This window comes from Ornithodoros turicata, chromosome 2, assembly GCF_037126465.1.
Source record: "Ornithodoros turicata isolate Travis chromosome 2, ASM3712646v1, whole genome shotgun sequence".
Lineage (NCBI taxonomy): Eukaryota > Metazoa > Arthropoda > Arachnida > Ixodida > Argasidae > Ornithodoros > Ornithodoros turicata.
Genome location: NC_088202.1, coordinates 60,551,020 through 60,564,228, shown reverse-complemented (window position 1 = coordinate 60,564,228; position 13,209 = coordinate 60,551,020). Strand labels below are relative to the sequence as shown.

At 47.1% G+C, this 13,209-nt stretch overlaps 1 protein-coding gene across 3 annotated transcripts in view; it reads left to right on the top strand.

Moving 5' to 3' along the window:
• The window catches only part of LOC135385477 (ubiquitin carboxyl-terminal hydrolase 2-like), a 113,987-nt gene that overhangs the window by 79,801 nt on the left and 20,977 nt on the right, over positions 1 to 13,209 (top strand). For all 3 annotated transcript variants that reach the window (XM_064614812.1, XM_064614814.1, XM_064614813.1), the window contains one exon: positions 12,783 to 12,872. In XM_064614812.1, coding sequence (XP_064470882.1) covers positions 12,783 to 12,872 — 90 coding nt within the window. The remainder of the gene's footprint in view (positions 1 to 12,782; positions 12,873 to 13,209) is intronic.

The window sequence follows — 13,209 nt, the reverse complement described above, 5'->3', positions numbered from 1 at the left end:
AGCTGGATTCGACACACGAAGTGCGGTGGACGTGGACAACGCGACCCTCCCGTGCTGCCACTGCAGACATCTCTGAGTTCAGCACGCGCAATGTACATATGTGAAACCTCTCGACGTCTATTTGCATATCATGCCAGACGTCTATATTTTTTACAGGCTATTTCTCCCCGTCCCATCCCATGTCTACCACACTTTATGCATTGTTTCGCAGCTCTGGCCCGTGTAATCCTAGCCCTTATTTTATGCAATGACTTCTACATAGTGGGACGTCGTAGGAGGACGTTTGAAAAGAAGAGCAGGTATCCTACCCACTCCCAAGTCAAGGCAAGCGCTTTGAAACGCGTAGGCAGAACAACGAAGTGCGCACAAGGCACCGTTAGTTCACTTATGGCAGTGTTTCTCAAACTGCGGGCCATGAGCCTTTTTCTGGGGGTTATGGAGTTTCCAAGCAGACACGAGATATGCCTTGAGCCACACAGACCAACGTATTGATTTGCTTGTACCAAGAAAGCAAATACATCCTTCTCATTAAAATACACGATGAAATCAATCCTTGCTAAAAAAACATTAATAAGCATTTATGATAGCTCTCTCTGTGGTTAATGTCTTAAATAAATTACAGTGTAAATGTATCTGTGTCATTGAAAAAGTAAATTTTCGGAAGGCTTGGGGGGGGGGGGGGGTCATGGTAGGTTTGGTACTACTCAAAGGGGTTACGTACTGGAAAACTTTGAGAAACACTGATTTATGGTATCTTCGACAGGCGGTACCAATGCACTACCGTTTTCCTCGTCTGTGTCTTTCACGAAGGCGAATCGGGCCCATTGGAATCTACGGGGCTCGACTGCCTCTCGGTTGTATTTTTGAAGTATACGGAAGAGAAAAATGGTACTGTGAAATGGGTCTAAGGCCTGTTTAACACGAACTTTTTTTCTCGCCCGTGTTTTTAACGGAGGCAAAACGGACCCATTGGAACCTACTGGGCTCCTTAGCTTCTATTTTTGAAGCAGACGGACGTGTGTGAAAGAGCCCTATGCCGGAGCGCTCCGAGCTGGAGGAAGATAGGGTGCCTGAATACTAGCTCCCTCTAGCTCTGTGCAGAGGGAGCTAGCATTCAGGCACCCTATATAGAGGAAGAACGAAGATATAAGAAAGAAACAGCTGCCGAAGTTGTTGCCAGAGCGCTCCGTTTTGTCCAGCCGAAGAGAGAGCGCTCTAGAGCGATCGCGGTGGCTGCCAGTCGAAGATGTCATGAATATGTGAGGTTCGGGAACTATACAAAGAAGAATATACAGATTGTAGGAAGATTGCCACATACGTCAAGAGGTCACGCACAAAGGTTTTGTGATGTGATGAAGAAAAAATGGGGATGTAAGTTTCGACGAAGTCGAACTGGCTACCCCAGTACACACTTACACAAGCAGATGATGAGGTTAAAGGTTTTCTTATCAGCTGCGAAACCCCTTTTCTGTTTGAGGCGATTGTATGTCTCTATTTGCGCTCCTACAGTATCACTACGGTTATCAGCTGATGCATTAACAATCCCTCTAACGGCCTTGGAAGCATCCGCGTATGTTATTTATACAACAGTCGACAACTCTTATCGCTCCATTTGCATTGACGGTGGGATCATCATAATTGCTCTCACGTGTGTGGCTATTACAATGCCCAGTCTAGTGTGGTGCGAAATAAAAGGCGTCTAACAATTACCCTCGTGTATCCCTGAGGATGAATGCTAGCTGTTGCGGAATTGGGTTGGACCGTCAAGCGGAACTGATTTACCGTGACTGACTGCAGTGTCCCTCGTTATGTCTTCATTTTGAGGACGGTTTTTGCGGGGCTATTATATATTTCCTTATTTTGCGATCTGTAGGTTGTAACCTACAGATTGCACTACTGAATGCGTTTTGAAATACTGAATAGTCAACTGTTCAGAAGAGGGGGGGGGGGAGAGTCGCACTGTCGTCACGATCTGCCTTCGTACCGAGACTGTGTGGCTCGAAGCTGAACCAGTCGGTGGAACAGCTTGCCCACAGATATCGAGGTAGAGGATTCAGAAGTGAAAAGAACACCTGGAACTTGGTGCCGCGGTATAAGGTCCTCCGCTCTGGGCACGGGCCATTGAGGGCGGGGGGGGGGGGGGGGGGGGGGGGGGTGACAGCCTTTACGGTCCCCATACATTTCTTTTTTTTTTAATTGGAAAGCGCCGCGAGGAATTGTTCAGTTTGAATAAAATGTGTCTTGGCTGGTAGATTTTCGCAATTTCTAATGCTCAATAAAGGCTAGATTTTCGGACTTGGTCATGTAAATTATCCTACAGCGCACAAAAGATAACAAAAAATCCCATCTCATATGTATTCCATTTTGTGATTCCTCGCGCGAGAAAAGTATATCTAAAATCCATACAGCAAACAATATTTCGCTTACTTCCAGCCATGTATCTCCGTACACGGTTTTTTGTAAGCTATCCTTAAGTGACATAATTAAATCAACATAGTAATATTATAGCACATACAAACACATAACAAGAACGCAACAGCATCTCCCTGTTGTGCGTGCGAAGAAACAGGCATGGACGGGGGGGGGGGACATGTTTAGTGCTGATAGAAAAAAAAAAGGGAAAGGAGCATGGAGGGTGCCACCTAAGGCTTGCTAGTACCCTTCAGTCGTTCAGCACTATATCATTAGCAGCGTTTGCTGTGTACCGACTACCGTATCAGCACGCGGTAAAGAACCTCAGAACGAAAGGAAGAACCTGTTGTGCAAAATTAATCGTCCACAGATTACTATGACGTCACATTCCACCACCAAAGGCGAAGTTCGGATATTGGATGTAGGAAAAAATAAAAAACAACAACAGTGGAAAACGAAGTGGAAGAAACTTAACCGAGTTCTTCTTCGTCTTCAAAGACAGGCATACTTCCGAAATATTCGTGATATGGTTTTATTGTTTCCTTGCACAACTTTACCCCTCATTTTATTGCATATTTTGTTGCAATCATATGACGCTTATTTCATTTTTTTGGGTATACAAACGAGCGTAAAAAAACGTTGCTCTATTTCTCAAAATGACACGGCTATCGCGCCATCAATGGTATGGTGAACTGTCAGTGGGCAGCTGAAGTGTCGGCCATTAGGCCACTGCCGGACTGGCGTTGGAGGCTCCGCTGCACGTAAGCATTACTTTGTTTGTGCCGCACAATGTCATTTACACTTTTAATGTCGATACGAAGATGGAGAAGGCCTCGTGGAGTCTGGTCCGATAGCGCTGAGCCAGGTAGTCGTGACATTTTTGCATGTTGCATTTTGCTAGGATGCACGTCCACCAGAGTGTGACACAGTGACGAGGTGTTTCAAGCGCTGTCCCTGTTGACGGACTAGCAGGATTCAAGGTCCGCATAATGTTACAAAGTAATCGTTACTTCTGCCATGCCCAAAAATTATCTTCCAAGTAATGCCTTTCGTGTCAGCACCGGCGCAGTCTTGTAGCACGCTACCCTCAGCTCCTTTTTGAGAGATCTGCAAAGTGTTTAGGAGTGCTGGAACCGACTCCCAGGAAGATGTCTGACTAAAATATGTAAGACGCGCTACTCATAAGGCGACATCTTGCAGAGTGGAGACCATATGAACTCTCCGGGGGATGTGTTATGTCCACCAGATCTGCTGGTGGCCCTACTCTTTCCCGCTTAAAAAATCGGTTAATATATAGGATGAAATGACACACGGCATTTGATCTTATTACCCCGCCGATATCTCGTCCTTGTTGAATCTTTGAACACCTGCGGTGCACTAAAACCAGCTGTATGCGTGAGATAAGTTGCTCATAGGTCAGCCATTTTTATGGACGTTTGCTTTCACGCTGTCTTGTCGTCCACACCCATCCTCGGTCGCTTTTATCCCAGCTCACTTCGAAGATGGTCCTCGTGTCTTCCGATAACTCTTTGCCGTATAATTGGACCGAGGGTATGACGCAGGTAATGCAGGCTCTCTGCCTGCAAACCGGGACTTTCCCGATTGCACTGTCGCCTCGAGTGCCTCCTATTTCCGCGTGGAATTCGCGTTACGCAATCCGTCCTTACTTGCTATTCTGGTCACAGGCAGCGTGGGACGCAGTGCGCAATGTTGGTGTGTCGTGTGACTAAAACACCACCCATCCTATCAGACGACGCGAAAGCATCAGATCTTCTGATTAGATTTTCGCGGCCCTCGGTCGAGCTACAAACTATCAGACCCCCCCCCCCACACACACACAAGGAAACAGCATTGACGTCGAAATTTTATCGGATAAACGTGTAAAAAAGTGCGAATCAAAAGCGGTCAAGCACGCATAAGGAATAGCAAGCGGACGACGGCCTTGACCACGAACTTGATGCGTACCAAAGGGGGGCGTAATGGAAAATGGCCGCTGCTTTCAAGGACAAGCGTATATGGAAAATATCGCTCCATCTCGATGCTTCCCGGTGTGCACGGCGCTATGTGTACCATATTGGATGCCGCTAATATTGGATTATTTCAATGCTTTTGACTGTAATGCGTCCATGCGTCGAAATTATTTCAGACGTTCGATACCACATATGTTGACTGAACAAGTTGTACTGAGAGTGCCGGTCTCAAGTGTGTGTGTGGGGGGGGGGACCTTCCCCCACTGAAAGCGCTCTGCACTCACTAATCCCATGTGAGGTAAATTTGAGGTAAAACGGCTCAGGGCGACGTGTGCTGGTAAATATTTCCTAATTCGTCAAGCAACAGTGCTCTATGTTCCCGACTGACTTGCTGCTCCTGATGGCTACATAGCTGACACGTAGCCAACTTGTTTCGTTTTAGACCCAGTGTTGTCCACATGCTATGTAGTTTTGCCGCCGTGCTTTACAGGCAATGCGCAGTTGGTGACCACTTCGACACAGCGTTGCCCGTAATTTTCAGCTTTAATGTTCTATTTAAAAAAAAACAGAGTGCAATTGGGACGTAAGATTACTGAGGGCGCAGTCTATCGACCGAATAAATCTTCATAAATAAATTTTTAAATAAATAAATAATAAATAATTTAATAAATTGATTTAACTTCTGCTGCGTTGCGGTCAACGTTATTCTGGAAATTTTGTTGTCATATTCCACCAATATTCACGGCCCACAAGCCCATCCCTTCCCCCCCAAAAAATAAATAAATAAGTGCATTCAGCAACACCTTCTCTGCCCCCTTTTCTCTCTCTCTCTCTCTTTTTTTTTTTTTTTTTTTTGTACCTGATACCACGCGTGCTTGAGAAGTCTGCCGGACACGTGTTTTGTTCCCTGGTCCATTATCCGAGGGCGTACGATTCTTACGAAAGTACCAACACAAACCTGATTTGATCGACGGTCAGGAGCCTATAGTCTCTTCCACTCTGTGTTGAACATGTCTCTCGATTTACTTCAGCGCCCGATCCTCATTTATGCACTGGCCCTCGACATCACGCTCAGCGGGGAATTTGACGGAACATCGCGCTGACCCTGAAATATCATTCATTAGTACTTCGACAACGGAGTCGACAATACCGGTCACCGTTACCCAAGCGGCTTTGATTCATAAGGTATCTGACTAAAGGCCGGTTTCACACGAACGTTTTTCGCGTGCGTGTTTTTAACGGAGGCAAAACAGACCCATTGGAACCCATGGGAATCGATTGCCCTTAGGTTCTGTTTTTGAAGCGCACAGACGACGAACGGTCGTGTGAAACCGGCCTAGAAATGCCCACTGGACTAAAACGTCAGGTGTCCGCGACTGCAGTGCATGTCGAGGACTCGCATGAAGGGTCTCGTTATTGTGACTGTAACGCGAAATCAGTGATAACGCTGAGGATTGATATATGTATTATAAATTGAGTTGCGATACTTGGATGAATGTCAGGGCGGAGGGGGGACCGTCATCGGGGCCCATGTATCGCCGTCGCGGCCAGTGGCCTCTTCTTCTGCGATGGAGTCATGGGACAAGGCCTCATGAAGAACAACAGCAGGGTACTACGTCGACCGCACACCTCACAAGTAGGCAACAGACGACATGTTCAGGCGTCAGTTTTTGTCATGTACTTTGCATAACGCAAGGCGAAACGCCCGGAGATTAGAGTTGTGCAATATTTCATCCAGCAGCGCGTCGTAGATGAACAAGAAAAACGAACAGCCTAGTGTTCACATCGGTTTCACTGTGACATAGTATAATCGCGAGCTACTGCACCTTGGCGGGTGTCACCAGGGTGGTGTGACGGAGATAAACGTGGTTGAAGACAGCCGGGATGCGGTAAAACCTGATCACCAAGTTCTGTCTCGAATCGGTGGCTCGAATGGTTGGCGGAACAAAAACCGGAGGAGTTAAAACCGGGAGGAAAAAACGGCGGCGAAAGCACAAAGGATAAAATTCAGCAAATACTACTTGTAATATTTTGCACGGCGACTCTAAGCCCCATAAGAAAACGTGGGACAGCATATATTAGCCTTCTTTCATGCTGTCAACGATTATGGCTGCATCCCATGCTCTTCTCTCAGAATCCTGCCAAAGTTATGTTACTGAAACCTTCTTGTCTCACTTTACATTCCTGCAAAATATTTTGGCTCTACGTGACGCGAAAGCTAGAGAAAAATTATATTTATTTTTGAGAACTGTGACGTCATGTTAGCTCCGACGGAGCGCCCGGCTCTCATCCGGCAACGTTGTTGCCCTTCGGGTCTTCCGAAGGGGCTCACGTTTTGCACTCCGTTAGCGGAGCCCCGTGTGACATATCCTCCGACCGCTCCGATCTTCGAGAAAACACAAGGAGGGAGAAGGCCATCTCTCCCATTTTCCCCTCTTTCGGTCACCGTCACGTGACTTGTCCAGTCGCGCGTGAAAAAACAGTTTTTCAACGCGCGCGGAGGGCGTACGCCGGAATCTGTCGACTACAGATAATAGCGCGCGTCTGGGCGCGTTTTCCGAGAAGTAGACAGAGCCATGGCCGTCGTGCGGCAGACAAAGTGGCGTATGAGCAGTCGCATAAATTTTTGGGGCATTATCCATCACACTAAATTTACGTGAACATTTTAATGGTATCTGGAATGAAGAAACGCAGGAACCACAGGAAAGAAGAGCATCTGCAAGTTCTAACAGATATTTGTGGTCGACGAATATAGCAACAGTGGCGCGCGTCACTCGTTCCGTACACGTCCCATGCGTTTCGGGTGGTCGCCTCGCTGGCGTTTCTTCGCCGCGTGTGCAAGGCCATGGCGTACGCGCGACGTTTTGACGCTGAGAAAACGTCCAATGCGTTTCGCCCTTTATGCTACGATAAAAGCGTCCGTGGGGAATGAAATAATACCACTTTCTGGATGGGGTGGTCCATCTTTTGTTTAACGTACGTGAACCTGAGGCGTATTCTCCTCACTATCTCTTTTTATCTCCCTGGACGTTTATCGCTTGGGAAAGACTTTCAGCTACTTTCAGCAGATCAAAAAATAATATAACAGTCAAAGTCAACCTGACGCACTCTGGTGTCGCGATAGCGAGCTTTAGTAGCCCGAAAGTATAATCGGAATGTGTCCACGATAACGGTCTCGAAAACATGATGAGCCGATCGCCTTATGCCCTTCAAGTGGATGACATCATTCTGCCGATCTTTGATTTGACAGCTTGCCCTGTCGTCTCGTTTTCATGGAGTGCTTACGACCTACTCGAAACTCCGTAATATTTGGCCGCGGTTACACGAATGAGACGGAAGCGCATCGTATCTACTTGTGGAAGTGAATCCTCTCCCACCAGGCCGTGTCAAGCATGCGATAAGTGGACACCAGGAAGGCTAAGTTCGTTCAGTATAGAGATAACTTGATGCGTCGAGAAAAATAATCGGAACGCGTCTATCGGACAGCGGGCAGCACGGTGCGTAGCGCTGTCAATAGGTGCGTTCCGATTCCTTACCTCGACGCATCAAGTTATCTCTACACTGAACGAACTTAGCCTCCCAGAGCCGTTCTGCGGGATACGATACCCTTCTTCTGCGTTTGTGTAACCGCTGCTTTTGAGGATGCTTTTTTGGTTTTACGACGAGAAAAAGTTACGAAACGGCAGCATCCGGGTGTCGTACACTACGTAACCGCATACCTTTTGAGAGAGTCTCAATTTTAGGTCATTCCACTCGCGATCTACTTCGGATGACATTTATACGGCTGTACACTGTCGATGACATGTCTTTCGCTGTGAGCTGTAGCGGGCTTGTCATTCTTCGCTAGATATACGTTTTTCCAAAATGGAAAGAGGCACGCAACGTGCGAATGCCTAACTAGGTTTATTGGAGGCCATGCGGAGGACGTTACAAAAAAAGAAATAAAACACGGAAAACCGCAACAGTTGTCATCTATGATATACTTTTCTATTCAGCTGCACTTTTTCCCCTTTCTGTTGAGCATGTATAGGTTATGTGCATATACATGATTCATGAATTTCCCTACACCCCCCTTGGTTTCAACCCCCCTTTCCCCCTGAAGTTTCTAAGATTGCCCAATACAGCTCCGCCAGGGAGTGGCGAGTGCGCGGTCCCTCACCCATACCGGATGTCACCGGGTGGCGCCCTCTACATTCGAAAGCAAAAATTTATGTTGCGCTCCACAACTGTAAAACAGGATGCCAGGAAATCTTGTGACAATGGTCTACGCGGCGTAAGAAACTATGCCCCTGTACGCGGCTAACGTCCTCCAACGTGTATGATTTAACTTAACGGAGTTTTTTATTTTATTTTATTTTCATTCGTTTCATTCCAACGAATCCAAACATGCTACTACCGGTAAACGGGGTTAGGGGCGAGTAAGGCGACCGCCTTAGGCCCCGCGCTTGCATAGGCCCCGCGCACGAAGCCCTCAACCAGGGATTACTTTTTTATTTTTAATATCAAGTATGCACTTAATCGTGTGAAACAGGCCCCGCGATGTGCCTTTGCCTCAGGCCCCGCACACCTCTAGCACCGATATATCTCGGCTCTCTAGTTTCAGTTTGAGAAGTACTTCCCGCAGAGCCAGTTCAAGAGACATGACTGGATCAGGGATCCATTTGGCACGATTTATCTTCCCGATGGCTTTAGTGCAGCAGACGAAGAGCAGTTCATGGACCTGAGTTCAGATTGAAGTTTGAGGTTGCGGTTTCCGCGATAACCACTTCCGGCATTTTGGGTAGGTTTGGCCACGGAATACCCGCTATTTACGAGAAAAGCCACGAAAATATAGCTTCCGTTTGCGACAATGTACTTATGTGAGCTTCGCTTCTCCGCTGTGGCGACACTCAAAACAAAGTACAGCAGGTTACAGCTCAAGATCGAGCCTGGACTGAGGGTTGCGGTGTCGAACACCGTCCTCGTTTCGAGAAACTATACTAAAAAAAAAAAAGGCTCACTTCAACCACTGGGGAGAGGTAGCTATTCTCTCATGGCCGTGCGCTCCTGCCGTTGTGCAAGACTTTTTGGCCCAGGGAACTCGCTCTGAATGTAGCTCCAATAAAATGTCATTGTATCGCTTTGTCTAACCTTCTAGCGCCGAGATCGGAAGATGTCCGGAATCGCGACGAGGGAAACCAGGGGCGGCGAAGTTTGGGAACTACTGTTCTAGAGGGTCGAATCATACGCATAATGCAGTGTCCTTTGCATTTGCAAATACATGCACAGGAATGGCGCGAGCGCGTGAGGATATGAAGTAGTAATAGTCCTCCATTGCGTGGAATTAGCTGCGTGACCCGGCCGAGCTTGACTCTAGGAAACATGTTTGTCGGCCCGGCCCGGCCCACGGTGTTGGCGTCTTTTGTCGGCCCGGGCTCGGCCCGGAGCACACAGCCAATAACAAGCGCGGCATGGGCCCGTTCCAGGCTCTATTATGGTACGCTTTGCACGCAGGTTCAGAGGAATAGGACAGATATTATTGCGCACGTTGGATAAAAAGCGGTAAACTATAAAGCAATAGCATAATCGTGGCTGCCGATGACATTGAAAGATCTGGTGACGTCATCCAAACAGGGAAACGGGAAGTAGGCTCCTGCATAAACATCACCCCACCAGGCGTTAAAAAATGAAAATGAATGTCAAAGCACCTTCTGGATAAAATTACCGTTAGTAGTGCACGAGCCGGCTGTTCAATGGCCGAATTGAAGGCTCTGAGCACACATTCGTCGTATTCAAGGACCCTTGTTGACGCAATACATTCGCTAGACATAACGTGCTGGTAGACATATCCCAACAGTGTCGCATGATAAGAATTCTCGCGAATCCATCGGCCAGAGTCCCAGCTTAGGGATAACCAGAAGGAATCTACGGGGGCAGGAGAGATGTCCTATTCCCTTCCCCATCACTTTATGTCGTACCTCCTCAGAAAAATCCTGGATCCGCCCCCGTGGACAACCACAACCGCGCTAACAATATCCAAACGTTCTGCATGTCACCAATCAACCAGGATAGAGAGAGAGAGAAACATATTTAAGAAAGTCGCATCCTGCTTCCTCACCAGGGCCGGTGCTAGGGGTGTGCGGGGCCTGAGGCAAAGGCACATCGCGGGGCCTATGCAAGCGCGGGGCCTAAGGCGGTCGCCTTACTCGCCCCCCCCCCCCCCCCACCTTATCGCCGGCCCTGTTCCTCCCTCGTCCTTTATTACACGTCTCATCATCGTTTGTAAAGGGTGCGATTATCTTTTTATGAAAGGATGGTTAGAAAGCAAGCGGCGTATACGTATGTCGATACAGTTCCATTTGAAGTCGGCCCAGGACGTATATCCCCTCCCCTGTCTCCTACTCCTTCCTGCTGTCCTCTCTCCATCTCTTCGAGTCTGTACGCCGCTCAAAGCCACAGTTACTTCGTGACGCTAACACGGAAACAAAACAGAAAAAGGAAAACCCGAGGCTCGGGGGTTTTTGATATGTATCTTTTCGTTGCGCATCATTTCTCCCGATGTCTTGTTGTAGCTGCCCCACCTTCTGTGGAGCCGCGCCGGCCGCGCTCCTCCGATAACGCGCAATTCCAATCTCTCTCGCCCTCCTTCCCTGATCTCGTGCAAGTGGTGACCTTGAATGCCGATGTCGGAGGCGATCGTCGCCTGACTGACGTCGTCAGCTCACTGCTGCTGCACCGCGCCCGCTGACGCCGTAGTCGTCCTCGTGCTCCCGTGCTGACCCCACCGAGTGACGGAAGCACCCTTTTACCAAAGGGTGTGGAGTCTTTCCGTATCACCTCGTTGTCACCGCAGAGATGCAGATCAAGATCGCAAGCGTCGCCAAACGATATAACTTCGTAGGTGGCAAGTCTTTTTACCCTTTCGTCGCTCCCCACGCGAGTGAGCTTTGGGAGGTTATGATGGTTGGTGGGCATTTTTGATCTTGCGCGGTGCCATAGCGTTTTTCGTGAGGACCGGTAACAGGGAAGTGACGTCGTGTTTGGATGGCTCGCGTGCTTGTCACGTCTCCTTTATGTGTGCCCGTGAAGCGTTTTGCAATCGTGAGTACCAAGCATGAAGAACGTGCTTGCACAGGGTCTTACCTTTAATCTTGTCCTCAGTGTCGCAGGACACCTCATATAATGCATCGTACGCGAAATATTCGTGCACTAAAACGTGGTCTTCTCTGCGTGGAGTAAGTACATGTACCTGTTTCACGGAGGTTTAGCAACTCGGGAATATATGGTCATCATCAGTTATACCCCAATTTTTGCAATGCACCTGAATGCTTGCAGTTATCACTGTAATCATGATGTTCAGTATTACAATTCACTAAAATATAGGGAACATATATTTAAAACTGTACCATGTGAATGTGTGCAAATTCAGAGCGTGAGGTTATATGTACCTCGGATGGGCCGATCTCCTGGGTTCTTTAGATGTCGTAGCAAGTTCAGTGGTACACTTGCCTGTTCTTTGCTTTTTTGTTGTTTTTTTTATGTTCTAGAGGGAGCTAAGTATGTATTCATTAACATGTGTTGCAACCGTACACTGAATGTTTAAGGAACACCTTTTGCTGGACATAAATTTTCATTTGTGTTAGTATTTATTTTTTCTTACTATGTCTATATAATTATGCTGGAGGTATAGATCAGTGTACAAGTAAATAAAAATATGCTTTCTACAAATACTGCAAGCAACAGACTGCATTATTCAGATTTCTAAGAGCAGTTGTAAGAGGATTATAGAATAAAATGGGTTATAGGCTGGCCACACCCCTGATAACTCTGGACACAACGAAGGCACATAATCTGAATATTATTTACTTGACAGGTGTCCAGGAGAAACGTCTTATCTCGATAGTTTTAGATAAGCCTGAGACTAATTGACTGCTCTGAATACCATACAACCTTAGCTCATGGCAGGTACTGATAAGATATGGAGTTGCTTTTCCTTCCTCATGCTTGAAAGTGTAAGCTCACTGGATATTGCAGCTGCAACTTAAATGACGATGAAGCTGAGGCATTTGCAACATGTTTTTTTTTTTTCTTCTTTCTTTGGTGTCAATGCCATAGAGTCATTGAGGCATAATTTTATTCTTAAAATCAATAAAAAAAGAAACGAGTGTTGGGGAACGAAAGGGACGGATAACACTAAGTTCCTTTTTATTCCCCAGCACTGGGAGGTTTTCATAGATTTTAAGAATGAGGTACCAAACCGGCCAAGTTTTAACTTTATTTGGCGGAATTGTTTGTGTTATCCATATGGCAGTAGTGGTGGAAATGATTTGCCTATATGAAAAGCAATCTACAAATATCTCAAAACTTTGTGCAGGGTGACAAACTGTTTTCTAATACTCCCTCTTGCGGTTTCCTCTATAGGAAAGCTCCAGTGGGGTGAGCGTCGGGAGTACAAGGTCACGTGACCGCCTGGACAAGGCACCTCTGGGGTTGAGGAACCTTGGCAACACTGTAAGTCTTCAAGTCTTACCTGTAATACAATGTCGCCACAGTACTTATTGCTCACTGTAGTGTGGCGTGTGCGTTCACGCTGTTTTGCTAAGCGCACCCTGCATGGGACTATATGAAATTGAATATGAAAATAACGTGAAATGTCCTCCCCAGAAAGTATTCCAAATAGTACAGCTTGGGACAAAAGTACTGCACCGGCGTATTCCTTCATTGGAGCATATCGAGAAGAGATCGAATAACAAACGTGAGACCAGCTATTTTATCCATCTCTCGGTATGTGTATCTGTTTATTTTTACTATCAGGATGTCGCACAAATCTAGAAGTTCGACACACTGG